This window comes from Sinocyclocheilus anshuiensis, unplaced genomic scaffold (genome assembly GCF_001515605.1).
Source record: "Sinocyclocheilus anshuiensis isolate Anshui unplaced genomic scaffold, SAMN03320099.WGS_v1.1 scaffold1341, whole genome shotgun sequence".
In the NCBI taxonomy this organism is placed as follows: domain Eukaryota; kingdom Metazoa; phylum Chordata; class Actinopteri; order Cypriniformes; family Cyprinidae; genus Sinocyclocheilus; species Sinocyclocheilus anshuiensis.
The window spans coordinates 1,154,971-1,170,911 of record NW_015553274.1 but is presented as its reverse complement, the minus strand read 5'-3'; the positions used below and the strand labels follow the sequence as shown (position 1 = coordinate 1,170,911).

At 37.0% G+C, this 15,941-nt stretch overlaps 2 protein-coding genes across 4 annotated transcripts in view; one reads left to right on the top strand and one right to left on the bottom strand.

Annotated features, from left to right (window-relative positions):
* Positions 1 to 8,014, top strand: part of LOC107668263 (protein farnesyltransferase subunit beta-like) — an 11,075-nt gene extending 3,061 nt beyond the window's left edge. Inside the window, exons 3-12 of the mRNA XM_016460083.1 lie at positions 1,021 to 1,093; positions 1,337 to 1,428; positions 3,209 to 3,355; positions 3,455 to 3,538; positions 3,872 to 3,958; positions 5,153 to 5,282; positions 5,650 to 5,782; positions 6,040 to 6,151; positions 7,020 to 7,134; positions 7,209 to 8,014. Of these exons, the coding sequence (XP_016315569.1) occupies positions 1,021 to 1,093; positions 1,337 to 1,428; positions 3,209 to 3,355; positions 3,455 to 3,538; positions 3,872 to 3,958; positions 5,153 to 5,282; positions 5,650 to 5,782; positions 6,040 to 6,151; positions 7,020 to 7,134; positions 7,209 to 7,331 (1,096 nt within the window). The 3' untranslated portion in view covers positions 7,332 to 8,014. The remainder of the gene's footprint in view (positions 1 to 1,020; positions 1,094 to 1,336; positions 1,429 to 3,208; positions 3,356 to 3,454; positions 3,539 to 3,871; positions 3,959 to 5,152; positions 5,283 to 5,649; positions 5,783 to 6,039; positions 6,152 to 7,019; positions 7,135 to 7,208) is intronic.
* A 1,367-nt stretch (positions 8,015 to 9,381) lies between these two features.
* Positions 9,382 to 15,941, bottom strand: part of LOC107668248 (protein max) — a 16,210-nt gene continuing 9,650 nt past the window's right edge. For 2 of the 3 annotated variants that reach the window (XM_016460060.1, XM_016460063.1), the window contains 3 exons: positions 12,342 to 12,449; positions 10,504 to 10,642; positions 9,382 to 10,338 (listed from right to left, as the gene is read on the bottom strand). In XM_016460060.1, the coding sequence (XP_016315546.1) occupies positions 10,151 to 10,338; positions 10,504 to 10,642; positions 12,342 to 12,449 (435 nt within the window). In that variant the 3' untranslated portion in view covers positions 9,382 to 10,150. The remainder of the gene's footprint in view (positions 10,339 to 10,503; positions 10,643 to 12,341; positions 12,450 to 15,941) is intronic. The other variant, XM_016460061.1, reaches the window with a different exon arrangement.

Genomic DNA, 15,941 nt, shown 5'->3' with positions numbered 1-15,941 from the left:
AACTAAAACTTGGTAACCATGAATGAATGCATATTTGTCATTTTAACTGAACTTAGGACTGGTGGTGGTGTTTAAGATATTGTTGGTCATAGGTAATAGTAATTATTATTAAAAGACTATTATTATTAACTATTATTATCTGCTGGGTTCATGAATATTAATGACGTTGTCAGCGTTCGCTCGAACTGATTTGCAGAAATCAAAACAAGGACGGTAATAGATGAGCGCCAGCCAACGAGAGCTGTTCGCGCATTAGCTCCGTCCACTGCCGAGAAACCGGCATATATTCTGCTTGTTTTTAAAAGCTGAATAATTCTAAATGAACTCTGTTATTTTGACAGTAAATTACTACAAAGAATATGGTTTACATGTAGCGCGTCGATTCAGCATGGTATGCAAGACTCTCGCTCTCTCTCTTTGCATGTGTGAGAAACACAGCGCTATCAGTAAAGCGACGGCGAGTCGTGCGCCTTCACACTAGTTTACGGTACGCCAAATACAGGTGCGCTGCGTGCTATATACTGCGCATCCATTGAGTACATGACAAGATCCAGTGAGCGCATCCAAATAGTACAGATCGCTTGACGGAGAGCGAAACTCTCAAGCGCTCAGTCAGCGTGTTTATCGAGTGAAAATCTGTGTTGAACGCCTTACACACATACTGGCGTGTAAAATCTAAGAATTTATTAGCCAATGGCTAATGTTAGACATTATTTAGTCGCCCAGAGTAAGATTTAGTCGCATATGCGAGTGATTTACTCGCAATGTAGAGGGTTGCATTTTAACACCGCCACTTCCTTTGATGGGGATAATTGGAGGATGTCAGCTCAGTTGTTGAACTTACTTTGTACAAACAAGTTGTTGCCTTGTACTAAGCTATTATAAATCTTGATTACAATACAAATTGATCACATGACTATATGAATAGAGTAATATTTTTAGTTTAAAAATGATTTCTAGTTTGCAGTAGCTAGATTCTAATAAGATGCTTAAATGGATGATTCTACACTATTTTTTCAGGCCCACTTTACTGAGGGAACAACACTATCATTATCTGAAGAAAGGTTTACGCCATCTCTCTGATGCATATGAGGTAAACAGTGTCTTTTGAAAAAACTCAAAAAGCAGTGTTGTTGTAGTATCACTGATATACTATTATAGTTTTTGCTAACATTTAGAGTTAGATTTTATTTTTATATTTTCTGTGGTTTTTAATGTCTTTATAATACGTCTTTATAATATGTTTTTATTAAGTTTTAGTTTTTACATTTAGTTTGAGTTATTTTAGTACTTCAACGGGTAATGGCTGCTGAATCTGCATGTTATTTGGCTTCAGTGTTTGGATGCCAGCCGGCCTTGGCTCTGCTACTGGATCCTGCACAGTCTGGAGCTGCTAGAGGAGTCTGTGCCGGCAGCAGTTGCCTCAGAGTGAGTACCAGCCCTTCTCTGCGATTCAGAGTACATGTGGCAGTGAGACACATGCTTAGGTCCCCTTACCTATTTACTATCCCCTTACCCCCCCTTACTATCCTGGTCTTAACGTGACCACTACAGATAAAGTCAAAGTTGCATTACATTAGTAGCTATGACACAGATGCATTCTTTCTCCACGCAGACTATGCTTAGATCGCTTTATAACTGCCTGGTTGAAGACATCTTAGGTGGTTATGACTTTCAAACAGGCAAAAATAACTGTAACACAGACTGTGACTGTAACACAGAGGTAAATTCATTAGAAGAGTCTTTTTGTAGTCATCATTTTGCTATGATTGTTACTGCATTCTTTATTGTTTTTAATGCTTTTTCTGAAAGCGATAATTTAGTCAATTTTAATCAATTTTATACAGCATTAATAGCAAATGTGACTTTAATAGCAAAGTCAAATTAGAGACTGGAATATATTTAGGGAATTATATTTACATTATTTCATTTAAGAGATTGTGTTTGATTTAAGAGATTTTTTTTCAAATCTGTTGGTATCTGTCAATATTGCATTTCTAATTGAGCATGTTCATTTAGCATATTTTTACATTTAGATTATCTTTACTATCATGTAATGCTCAAAGTTATTTTTTAAAAACACTAGTAATTTAATAACACTTTTCAAATTAATCTTGAGCAAATCTCAAACTGAATATCCTTTTTTTTTTTTTGGTGTGATGCTTACATTCACTTGCAGCATGTAAAATGATTAATTTTATTTTTTTGTTATTTATTTTAAATTTAATTAGACAAGATAATATAGAATTTCAATCTGTCATTTGTCTGCTATCAATGAAAGCATGAAAATAATGTTTTAAAATAAAGGTGCTTCCCTAATAATTTTAGGATATGGCTTTTTGCTTAAATTTTAAAGTGCCCCTATTATGCCATTTTTAAGGTTCCTAATATTGTTTTGGGAGTCTTCTTCAACAGGTTTACATGCATGCAAGGTCAAAAATTGCTTTCGTTTTCTCAAAATATGCATTTAATATCACCTCATTTTCCAACGATTCTCAAATGATTCGTTCGAAGGAGTTCTAAGATTCAGTCTTTTGCCATAGTTGCGTATTTTGAATGCTCGACTGAAAATATAAACATCTGTTATTTATCATACTTACAGGTTGTTATTCAGTGGAGAGAGCTGGTCCAAATAAATTGGGAACTGAAACATCTTTCAAGAGCAAGCGTTTTGTGAAACTCGCATCGAACTCCCCGAGATTAGAGAAGCAGTCATCAGAAAAATTACGGGAACACAAAAAAAGATTGGGGTTGTACTACTGTGAATTTTAACCACTGATTCTTTGCAGCCTCATCTTTCGGAAGTGAAAATAAAATGAATTTACACAGCATAGGACACAGCGTCTTCTCGACATGTTGAGATGTTAACCACACGAACAAGCTATAGTGTTCGCAGCTGACCAATGTAGAACATAGGCGGGCATTATGCAAATGTGTTACGTGACGTGTAGCCGTTACGGAAGTGGGATTCAAATTTTGACGACGACTCGTTTAGACTGTTCTGAGCTGTTTCTTTCTTTTGGGAGACAATAACTTTATTTATCATGCACTTTCAGCTTTACAACTTTGCAGATCGGTTACATTCACTACATTGCACACTGCATAAAATGCAATATTCGAAATGGCATAATAGGGGCACTTTAAGTTCCTATGACATTTATATGCCTGTTGTTGTAAATATATCACAATGTTAACTGTTGTCTGCTAGCGTGTGTCAGTTTCTGGCCAGATGTCAGAGTCCGACAGGTGGGTTCGTTGGAGGTCCGTGTCAACACGCTCACCTGGCTCCCACCTACGCAGCTGTAAATGCCCTTTGCATCCTGGGCACAGAAGAGGCCTACAAAGTCATCAACAGGTTTCACATTTGCTTTGTATTATCACCTGCTTGCCCACAGATGTTGCATTGATCATATTACCATGGAAACGCAATCTTTTTTCCCCCCTCCCCCATCAGAGAGAAGCTTCTGGATTTCCTGTACTCTGTGAAGCAGCCAGATGGCTCCTTTGTGATGCATGTGGGCGGGGAGGTGGATGTCAGGTGAGTTCTGTCACTGTTGTTCCAGCATACCCTGAAGCATCTTCACAACATCCATACATCTCTCTATTGCCCATGTTCTGATGTTACTGTGCTGAAGCATTTTTCAAGAGTGACCTTTTACTGTTCCCAACAGACAGATTAGTGCTAGAAAAATGCTTAATGTTCACCATAGGTCAGCGCTAAACAAAGAAAGTCACTTTGAAAACTAATTGGATCCTACAGACTTTTAGTCTTATTCTTAATCTTATGTAGCTTGTGGTTATTAACATGCATAGATGGTGATCATTGTCTGCCTGTTCACTCATGGTTGCTATTGTGTGTCTAATCTGATAGGAGTGCATATTGTGCAGCTTCTGTGGCTTCACTCACCAATATAATCACCCCCACCCTGTTTGATGGGACGCACAATTGGATTCTTAGGTAACTACTTCCACATTCTATTTCAAAACATGCCAATTCAGTTACATTCAGATTATAATCGAATGTCCAATTTTAAATAATACTAGGCAACGTTTTTATTCAGAAAATATTTTAATGGACATTTTTTTCTCTTTTTTCAAGAATTCTCCTGGGACGATTAAAATTTTTTTGTCATGCATTAAGCTGAAAGACTATATAATTGTTCTTATTACTTTTGTTCTTGTTATTGTTTTTATTATATGTATGTTTTTGTATATTTGTATTTATTTATTTATTTATATATATAATTTTCAAACAAAACTGTTATATAATTGTTTTGAAATGATGTATATGACTGAATTGTGAAATTAAAATGTTTCCTCTTGCCATATAACCACTGCTGCTGACATGGCGTTAATAGAGGCTCAACATGAAACCTGTGGAACAACCCATTTGGTGCCCAAATCTTGTCTATATCATGCTATTCACCCATATAACATGGTTGAACAGAAAAACTAATTCTGAATTTTTAGGAAAAACATTTTAATATCAATAAAAATTATTTATTTATTACACTTTAAAGGGCCATTCACTATGGAAGGATATTCCGGAATATTTTCAAAAGGAATTGCAAACTGTATTTTCAATTGCGTTTTCCATATGTGGATGCATAAATTGTGACATAATCCAAACAAAATTGCAGATCTTGCATGACCATTTGCATTTTCGCTTTCGCGAATTTACATTGACTGCCAAATTTCAAATGGAAAAGCCAAGTTCAATTGCAAATGTATTACCCATGTCTTGCGAGTAATGAGCCTGTCATATTTAAATAGTAATATTAATTACCACGTCTGCTTTTTCACTCTTTCTGTGTCACGCATGTAACCTGCCAAAACTCAACCGGAATCGCAATTTCGTTAGCATTTGAATTTTCGATGCCTTCCACGGAAACATGTTAATCAGTGTCAGGAGTGGGACTAAACTATGGGGCGTGTTTGTATCGGGAGGTGACGACACTCAGATGATTGTTTTTACAAGTTGAGTTCAACTTGTAAAAAAACTTTTTTTCCCATTCCACTGCCCTGTGTTTCACGTTTAAACACAAAAGCGTGTTCTGTCCCTAAATGAATTAAATCTCAGACACAGCACACAGAATGACATAATTCTTTAACCGATAAATACTGCGATGTTGTGCTTTCCTTCGGCCTTCAGCTGTCAGAACTGGGAGGGCGGTTTAGGTGGAGTACCAGGACTTGAAGCACATGGCGGCTATACCTTCTGTGGTACTGCTGCCCTGGTCATACTGGGCAAAGAACATATGCTGGATCTCAAAACCTTGTTAGTAAGTATCTTGCCTTGTTTTCCCTTTGCTACAGTTCCATCTTTTACTTAACCTGACTCTTCCTGTCCATTAGAGTGAATAAACTGAGGTTTATGAGATGCATTAAAGGTCAGTTGCGTGTATCCTGAACATTGGAGGAGAAGTGCCTCATTACAGGTTCCTCGGAGACACTAAACATGCATTGTGCTGCAATGTTGTAGATGCTTAGATCAGCAGATCTCCAGGGCCTTTGGCAGATGTTGACCTAAACAGTCCCAGTGCACAGACAGATTTGTCTTAACGATAAGGCAGCAGCACTAATGATCTTCCTATGCTGATACTTGTAAACCTGTAAATTGGAGGATTTTCTCTCTTTTTCCTTCATTAGCGCTGGGTAACCAGTAGACAAATGCGTTTTGAAGGTGGTTTTCAGGGCCGCTGTAACAAGCTGGTGGATGGGTGTTACTCCTTCTGGCAAGCAGGGCTATTACCGTTACTCCACAGGGTTCTTTTTAAAGAAGGTGAGCAGTCATCCTAGAAAAACAACAACAACACTTTTGCTTATATATGAAACATTTAGTGGTAATCGAGTGATTAAAATACTACAAGGTTCATAAGGTTATAGTTTTCATACATTCATTTACTTTTTCACATTTTTGTCTGTGTTTTTTCTGATGTACTTTTTTGTCTTCATTTAAACCCAACATGGATATAAAACACACGAGGTCTAGTGTCAGATTTGGTAGATTAACCGATGAAAATATTACTGTGTGTGTAGGAGACTCAACGCTGAGCGCGAGTAGCTGGATGTTTGAGAGAAAGGCCCTGCAGGAATACATCCTTCTCTGCTGCCAGAATCCTGGTGGAGGCCTTCTGGACAAACCGGGCAAGTGAGTACAGCTCTTCCACTGCACACCCACAAATACATACATAGATAATACAGTCTATAAGCTTGCATTAATGTGTACCGGTAATGTGTCAAATTAAATGTCAGATTATCAAACTTTTTGACATGAAGGCCCCCCCATTGTCACCAAACAATATTTGAAGGCCCCATGACCTTTCCAGTTTTTTGTGATTTACTGGATAAGAATTTTTAAAAATAATTTTTACTCACAATTTCTACCCATTAAAGTATCTTAAAGCTTGGCATAACTTGAAAAATGTTCATAAAATGTAAATTTAATACATTTAAAAATCACAAAGTTGTTTTGTCGTATTTTAAATCACTTTTTCGTATATCATTTTGAGGCCCTCTTAGAACTTGTGGGCCCTGACCCCCTGGTTTAGAATCACTGAAATAAGGTATATACTAGTTTTTTGTTTTTTTTCTTGGGGGAGAAAATGTATTGATGAAGTTTAGATAATTATATACTTACACTGAATATTTAATTCATTTCCAACCAAAAAAAGTAATGTAAAACTCTGCTCTAAAACATTTCATCAGCTAGATAATGCTCATCTCGAATTTGTGTGGAGCAAAACTTTCTGTAGTGATGTCAAATCTGTGATTGAATCATTCTTTTGAAATGATTCTTTTCAATGAATCACAAACAGGATTTTTAATGATTTGTAAATATCCTTTTTCCAGTAACGAACAAAACCACAAACATGTAGCTGGTAAGGTCATGGAAAAACCATTGGCCTCTTGTAGGTCATTACATCTGTATTTTTAACTTTGTGGATCAAACTAAAATAAAACCAAATTATGAAGACCAAACCAGACTTTCATAATCGATCAGCATTGATTCCCCACAGGTCTAGAGATTTCTACCACACGTGCTACTGTCTGAGTGGACTCTCGATAGCACAGCATTTCGGAAACAAAGACCTCCATAACGAGCTGATCCTCGGTCGGGACGAGAACAGACTGGTGAGAGATACTGAAAACTCAGTTGAGATGAATGTACTAATATAACTAAATGTTTTCATATTTCTTCCATCCAGGCACCAACTCATCCAGTTTACAACATCTGCCCAGAGAAGGTCGCCCAAGCGATTGAACATTTCCACCGGTTGCCTGTTCCAGTTCAGACAGGACCTACACCAAGTGCAATGGACCAGTCATAGACTTTTCCTCTTTTTCTATTCTAAACGTATTTTGGGGGTTTGAGCTAGCTTGACCTAACGCAGAGGCATCTTCTGTAAATGCTGTAGCCAAACGTCCTTTGCTGGTCTGTATAGCATCTACAGATGGGGAAACACTCTGAGGGTCTGATCTACTACAGCTTCAGCATGGGGTTATGGGTTTTAGCCAGGGAAAACAGTAGAGACTGACTAGGCGAGGTGTTTTTCATGCACCAGTCGTTGATTGATATTTTATTGCACATACCAGCTTATTTTGGGCTTTGGTAAATGTTTCCCAGAGTGCACGTGGCAGTAGGTTCTGGACAGAAATAAAGACTTGGATGGAAGTTTTCTGGTTGGTGTATTATGGATGATCTATACTCACTGTAGGCAGTCCATCATTTGACTTTAATTTCTGTCATCTTTAATTAATGTGTGCGGTTTGACGGGTACGATTGAAACGAATATGGTAACTGCCGAATATGTAAATATAGTTTGACTACTCAGCCGTGAGTACAGTGTTTACATTTTGTAATCTTTGGGTGCAATTTAAAAATATCATCTGTGCCGTTTAATGAGCTTTTAAACTGTATTCAATAATTCAGTCATTATGCTTTAATCTTAATGTGCTGGTATGAAGTATCAAAACAGAATGGCATTTTATCAGAGCACATTAAAGGAACAGTTCATCCAAAAATGAAAGTTCTGTCATTATTTACTTACTCTCATGTCTTTCCAAACCTGTATGACTTTATTTCTTTTGTGGAACACAAAAGGAGAAGCTTGGATAAATGTGGACAATTCAGTTTTCAGAACAAAAATCAACATTGTTAATCCATAAAATTTGTCCTCACCCAAGTTTATTCAAATAGTTTGAGTGCATCTCCTGATGTGTATGTATGAATGTGCGCAAGTATGAATGACATTTGAGAACTACGATGGAGGGGAATTAATTCAATGGATTTTTTTACTTGTTGCTCACACGAAGCTTCACACATATGGTTTAGAAGACTTGGATTAAAGCACACATAATATAATACAGAACAATTTTATGGTGCTTTTGTTTTCAGTTTTTGAGTTTCGCATCTAAGCTTATTTAAAAAAAATCTAGCAAAGTCATACAGGTTTGAAAACATGAGTGAGTAAATGATCAAATAAAATAAGTTTCATAAAATAGTGTCGTATAAACTGCAACCATTTTTTTCCCCTTTGCGATGACTTAAATTGATTTAAAATAAGAAAAAAGCATTAAAATTTGCTAAAATAATTTTTATTCACCACTCCCCCTCCCCCCCTAACAACTTTTTCTTTTTTTCTTTTGAAGAGCCAGGGTTTCCACTGTCTGATATATAATTTTTGAAAGTGTGATTTTTAGACCTGAAAAAGTTCATGTATGAAAATGGAGATTGCAATATATCAATTTACATTTTATGAATATGCATTATTATAGTTATGCTAAGCTCAAAAATATTTTATCTGGTAAAAATAGGAAGTAAAATATATTTTTAAAAACCCTTTCCTCAATCCTTAACCATTAAATCACAAACATCTTAAAGTTACAGTGACTTTTTGTTGTGGACAACTGGGACATTGGAGTAAAAAATATATAGAGAACCAAAGGAACCACGCAGCATATGTAAAGGATAAAATAGTTTTATTTATATTCTCATTGTAAAGGTAGGCCTCAACTTGCAAGACAACTGTTGGCAGTATGTACAACATACCTGTAATTTCATGGAATGGAATCAGACCTACTCAGTTTACTAATGTACTAAGTGGAAAATATGGTAAAAGATACACGCGCGCGCGCACACTCATGTCTCCTAGACACTCAAAATGCAACTTTTGTAGTGTGCAGCGGTTTCCGATGAACATTTACCTTTAAAAGTCACGACATGAATCTACTCTTTCAATATTGACTAGCTTTGTGGGGAGGAACATCATTTGCAACATTTATATTCCCAATATGGAGTGAAATACATGAAAAACATGTTTGGGAGGCTCAGGTGACAGATGCAAAATATACGCTTTATCACTTTTTACTTTAACCCCCTTTTTTTTAAAGAAACAAAATCTCTTTTTTCCCCAACCTGTAAACTTTACTACATCAGGCTAAAACAACAAATACAACACAAGCTCAGCAGCCTTCCCATAAAGCATTTTTTTTTTTAAATAAGGGATTTTATCGATAACATCAAAATGTGTCACTCATCCCATAGGTCTAACAAGGGGTACATTGACAGATGCTTCAAAAACATTCCTTTATGGAAAAGTAACAAATATTTAGAAAGGCAAACCACTCGGGACAATTCAGCTAAGGGTAAGTTCTAAACAGGCTTTAAGATATTCCAAAAAAAATATATATATATATATATATATTTTAGCAGTGCTAGGAGCTGTACGCCTCATTCACCCCTTTGGATTTCCATCCGGAGGGATTGCAGACAAGGGTACAAAAAAACAAACAAACATACAAAGCATCAAGTCCTTAAGTTGCAAAGCTGCCTCATTTTGGGTTTAAATCATCGTTTGTTGTTGCGTGTGCCAGGACGCAAGATGGACGAACAGAGTCGGAGAGGGAGGGAGAGTAAAAACAAGTTGTTTTCCGTGAGTGTTCTTCCCGTAACAGGCGTCCCTCTCTCTTGTAAACCTGGCGGAGGTTTCTTCAGGTGTGGAATCGAGGGTTGACATTCACTGAAAGAGATTGATCAAAATGGTTTGGGGCGATTGAGGTACACAAAATACAACAAGAAACAGGCCATTGCTGTGACTCTCCCTCCCCTCTGAGGAGAACTTTGTGGAGCAGGCCGAGGATCCGCTGTTTAGCTGTCCTCCCCGCGATGCTTCTTCCGGGAACGCTGTTCCTCCGGCTCAGACTCCGAGCTCGAGTCGGAACCACCGTCGAAGGCCGATACAGCGCTGCCCTTGGGATTGGTGTACAGGCTGCTGTCTGAAGAGGAGTAGTTGGCCTGCAGCTGCGTGGTCCCCTTGACTTTCTCCAGTGCCCGTACTGGAAATTAAAAACATAGGACGACAATTCTTCATTTTTTGCCTAAAATCATATGTTGTATGATGAGGCACTACAACAGCCAAATTAGACTTCTGCACAGAAACCTACTGGCACAGATCGGCATGACCAGACGACAAAAGTGAGGAGTAACGCAGCGTCACCCACCTTGTTGCTCCAGCAGAGCGTTCTGTCTCTTCAGGTCGTCGATGTCCTGCTGGTGTGTGTGGTTTTTCCGTCGCATGTACTGGATGTACTCTGTGGCTTTGTCTAGGATTTGAGCTCGGGATGCCTGTTTGATAGATTGCTGTCAGCAACAAATTAAAAACTAGAATTTGACGCAAGGAATGTAGTTACATTGCACACATATGAACCCCAAACCAATTCAAACAACCCAAATAAGAACACAAATAGCTTAAAGGGGTGGTTGATCAGCTTTTTTCGAAAGCTTGATTGTTTATGGTGTGCAGTGTAATGTGTTCATGCTTAGTTTAAAAAAAAAAAAACTCATTATTTTCACATATTTTACCTTTATTCTACACCGCTGTTTCCATTCTCGTCAAAACGGTCTGTTGAGTTCCTGGTTCTATGAAGCCCCTCACTCAGAAATACGCAATGGGCTCTGATTGGTTAGCAGGCTCGGTGTGTTTGTGATTCGCTAACCGCCCAGTGCACGTTGTGCGGAAACGTCACACCCCCTTACCATTACAGGTAGTTGCGTGTTCCCGGGAGCGGGATTTATGTAAACATCCGGGTTAGTGGTGTCACAAATCCAGGAAGAAGCTCGTTGTAGTCCCTACCAGCCATTTTTTGTAGTCCTTAAACAGCGATTTCTTTGAAAGAAAATATCTCCCTTTGCATTGAACTCCGAGCGTCGTAACTTTGCAGACATTGTTTATGCTCTAACAGCAACATTACACACAAACTAAAGTTCAAAAAGTGAAATCATAATCAACCACCCCATTAAAAACCTCCTATTTAAAAAGCTACACATTTGGAAAATTCTGGTCGATACTGATAAGCCAAAAATGTTCATGTTATGACCAATAACTGGCTGAAAACTCAATATGTCTATAAAATGAAAATTGAAACACTTAAAAATATTCAATAAAAAAAAAAGTTGGCATCACAACATTATAATTTACAGTATAAAAACAGACATTCATTCTAATAACAGCATTATTAAATTATTAATCATGCTTTCAAAGATTACTAAGTGAGCGTTAGATGGTGGCAAAAAGCCATAAATTCACTAGAGAAATAGTAAAATGATTAGGGAAGCATTCATTATTTTGTTATGACTAATAACCAATAAATGTCCGATATTAAATTTCTATACTATTTTAACCAAATTAATTAAAAATAAAACATTTAACTATAATCAATTATTTTAAATGCTACAAATGTATTTAGGCATCACAACATTATAATGTACAGTGTGAAAAACATTCATTTTGAGATTAGCTAAATGCTACATTTAACAGAGAGATTCAATTATTTATTTACCTTTGCCGTCATCTAACACCAACTTAATATAAATGTAAAAACAGAGCAAAAATATCCAATATTAAGCGATACCAATAAATAATAAAACATACATCAGCCAATAACCAATATGGTACCACCATATTGTGCATCCCTAGTCAAGTAGAAATATAGCTCTATCATAAAGGTCAAAAATGATTTCTACTACATTCTTGAACATTCTATTTCAGATATGAAACACAAGAGGAAGGAGAAACCGCATTTCCCCTTGTAATGGCTTCCTGGCACCACGCCTATACTTGGATCACATCAGTCAGTCTGGACCCACTCTGCTCCCAATTCTCATTACGCTTTTCATTCACACCTCGACATGGAAATCCCACGCTAATCATCTCATGATAACATTTAAAGTCATCACATTCAGTGTAACAGCTGAGATTTAATTAACAAAAAGCACACAAAACAAACATCCTTTATGTCTACTTGTGTTCTGCATGGTTTTACCAGTGACATTCACCAACCTTTTCCCCTTGCAAGGCAGGAACGGAATCCCGAAGGCTGTGAAAGCTGTCTTTGATGTGGTCCCTACGTTTGCGCTCCAGCGCATTGTGATGTGCCCGTTTGTCTGCCTGCAATGAGAGAATCACAGCGGCTTCAGCCTCTTCGCTGGTCATGGTGCCATTGGCTAATAGTGTGAGTTATAAGAAAACACTTATAGTTTAACTAGCAAACCATTTAGTAATACAGACCTTTAAATCTCAACAAAAACTAAGTGATCATGACAATCTAAAAAATTGCGACTTGTAATAGAGACAAGTTGCATATGGTATGTTTTTTTTTGCAGCTTATTCTTGTGGACTATGTTTGTTGCAAATTTTTTTTAGAATTTCCTTTAGTTAATTTAAGACATACTAATTTATTGACTTATCTGCTTTTATAGGACAAAGACTGCAATTGTACTATCCCTCAAACAACACGGCCACTGGAGTCCAATGTCACTGGGCTTGGCCAAGACACTGTTATTACATAAAAGCACAGCTGTAAAACCTGTTTCGAATCCAGCGACTCATTAACAAGTGCCCTTTTTGCATTCCTTGGAAAAAGAAGCAAAACGAAAGCAGTTCCACCAGGCAGCACAAAGACATTCCAGGGTCTATGCTGCACCTGGAAGAGCTATGTGTGGCCATAGTGTTACTGGCAGATCCAGTCTGTCTGTCTAATGTCTAGAAGGTTACGCTGTACACTGCCAATGTCAGGATTGAATTACATGCACATGAAGTGGCCAAGTGCTCAACATGCCAAGGGCTATTCTGCACTCAAGTATAGTGAAAACTATGCATGTGGTTTCTCCACAATTCTATCACAAAAAGAACAATGTTTCTCCACTAAATTAAAGGTATAAAGGTCTGTAACTTACATAAAAGAAAGCAAAATGATAAGTACAATTGCAGAGGAAAGCTTTCTTGGAATATTGTCTACAACATGCCTTCCTGTTGTCCTATGATCTCAACATACTGATAAGAAAAACGATTTCCTCTCAGCACAAAAAGAAGTGGGAGATAACAGGACTTTGGGGACGCTGCTGACCTCATATCTCCAGTCTACCCAATGAAAACTCAAGGCTAGTAATAACAAGCCTGCTTTGTGATGAATGCTATTTTAAACATCTTGATATGAACTCCATTGACACACCTTTCACACTGACCAGTCACTACTTAAAGTGATAGCTCACTAAAAAATAAAGCTTTTGACATCATTTACTGACCCTCACGTCATTCCAAATCTGTATGACTTTCAAGTGTGGAACACAAAACGTGTTTTTTTTTTATTCATTCAATGAAAGTCAGTGAGGACCAATGTCATTTTGGACTGCATTAACTTCCATTGTATGGATAAAAGCAGTTTCTTCAGCATATCTTCTTTTTGTTTGAAAGCCATACAGGTTTGGAACGACATGAATGTGAGTAAATGACGACAGTTACGTCTATCCCTTTAACATCAAAACAGGTTGGTAAGTCAAAAAATAACACAATTGTACAGTTAAAATCAATTATCTAGTCTCAGTTTTAATCTAGGGTGTGAAGGGGTCTACAAGCCCATTTTCTAGTTAAACAGAGCAGCCCAAGTACAAGCTGAGCAAACAGTTCACTGGTTTAACAGACTGTGGTCCCATCTCCAAAAAATCCCAAGAAATTTCCAAATGCACGGAAAGCTATACTGTATTAATTTCAAAGTGACATTAAGTGAACTAAGGAGATGATCAGGCTTTTTTAGTTTTTGAAAATGCCCAAGTTCACATTGTAAACCATTTTATTATTTTATACAGTTTCTGAGAGACATTAAAATTTTAACTTGGTCACATAATTTAAATGAAGCACTCAGCAATGTAGTTTTAAATTGATTTAGGGGATAAACTACTCTATGCCACCACTGCACTACTACATTTTTCTTTAAAGGGGTCATATGATGCGATTTCAAGTTTTCCTTTCTCTTTGGAGTGTTACAAGCTGATGTGTTTTTTGAACATTAAAGCATGTCAACATATTCGGTTACACCAAATACACAAAATAATGATCTTTAAAAAAAGCATCATATGACCCCTTTAAAGATTCATGTCTGTTAGCAATACTTGTTAAGCAGCAGGTTCACGCACTTGTTCAGGCCTCTGGGTTATTGTGATGTATAATGGTAAAAACAAAAGCATTATGCTTTAATAAAAGGACAATCACAAATGCATAGAAATGTTAAGGTGTGAAAGCCTGAGAAATCAACTGCCTTAAAACCTCACTGCCCAGACCGGAAATTTTAGAGTTAATTTAAAGTGATAGTTCACAAAAAAATTTAAATTGCATTATCAAAACCTTCATGTTGTTTCAAACCTGTATGACTTTAATACAGAATATAGAACATTTAATACAGAATATTAGGGACTGATAGACCTTCATCTTCATTGCATCTTTTCTCATTTTTTGCATTTCACAGAAAAAAAAAATCATACAGATTTGTAACATGACGGTAAATAAATAATGACAGAATTTATTTTGGAGATAACAATACCTTTAATATTTACATGTAATAATGTTCCCAATTAGTTCATATACATTCTACATATGTATGAATGTATGTGTGTGTGTATATATATATATATATATATATATTAGGATAAAAAAAAAATCCCCCCGGGTGATGCTACCCCACCAACCACCAACAGAGCATATAAAATACCAAAAATAAAAATATTTTTATTAAGTAAAATACTGCAACATGACAATACAAACAACAATAAAATCAGAAATGGACTTTAACTGCTTAATAGAGACCATCTGGGTTTCGTGATCCTGGTTCACGCGCCTTAATCCATGCAGGGCTTTTCAGAAAGTCAGCGCTAGGGCTGCACGATAAATCGAAATGGAATCGAGATCGCGATTCGACAGAAGCTCCGATTGTCATGCGTATCTTTCAGTGAAGCACGGTTCTGTGATCAGCAGTAAATCTCCATCCGAAGGCCAGAGGGCGCTCTCGTGCTGAAACTCCAAATATGCCCCGAAGAAGTAATCCAGGAAATGCCTATCGCTGCAGCTGAATAAACAGAAGATTCAACTGCTTTCATTGATTCAACGTGACTGATAAACACACGACTACGGCAATATATGGTTTATCGGAGTTCTTATTATTATAATTTTCACTAAAATAAAGTATATTTATAATGCAATGCCTTTATCACTGCTTAAATACTATGAAATATGTTGCGTGCCTTATTCTGTGTAAGAAGCCACATTATCTCACAGAAGGATTTATTTCAAACACTCGACTGACATTATGTTTGGAGTAAAAATATGTTATTAAATGTGGTATTTTCACATGCTTTCAGATGGAGCAGCATTTACTTCACAGAGCCATAGTTCACTGAGAAGATATGCAAACAGCTTAATATCGTCGATATTAGACATAAAATCGTCTGCAATTTTTTTGCGTAACTTGTCAGTGAACTACGGCTATGTGTAGTAAATTCTGCTCCATCTGAAAGCACGTGATGATGATTTACTGCTGATTACAGAACCGGCTTTACTAACAAAATGCGCATAACAATCGCATTCGATTAATCGTGCAGCCCTACTATA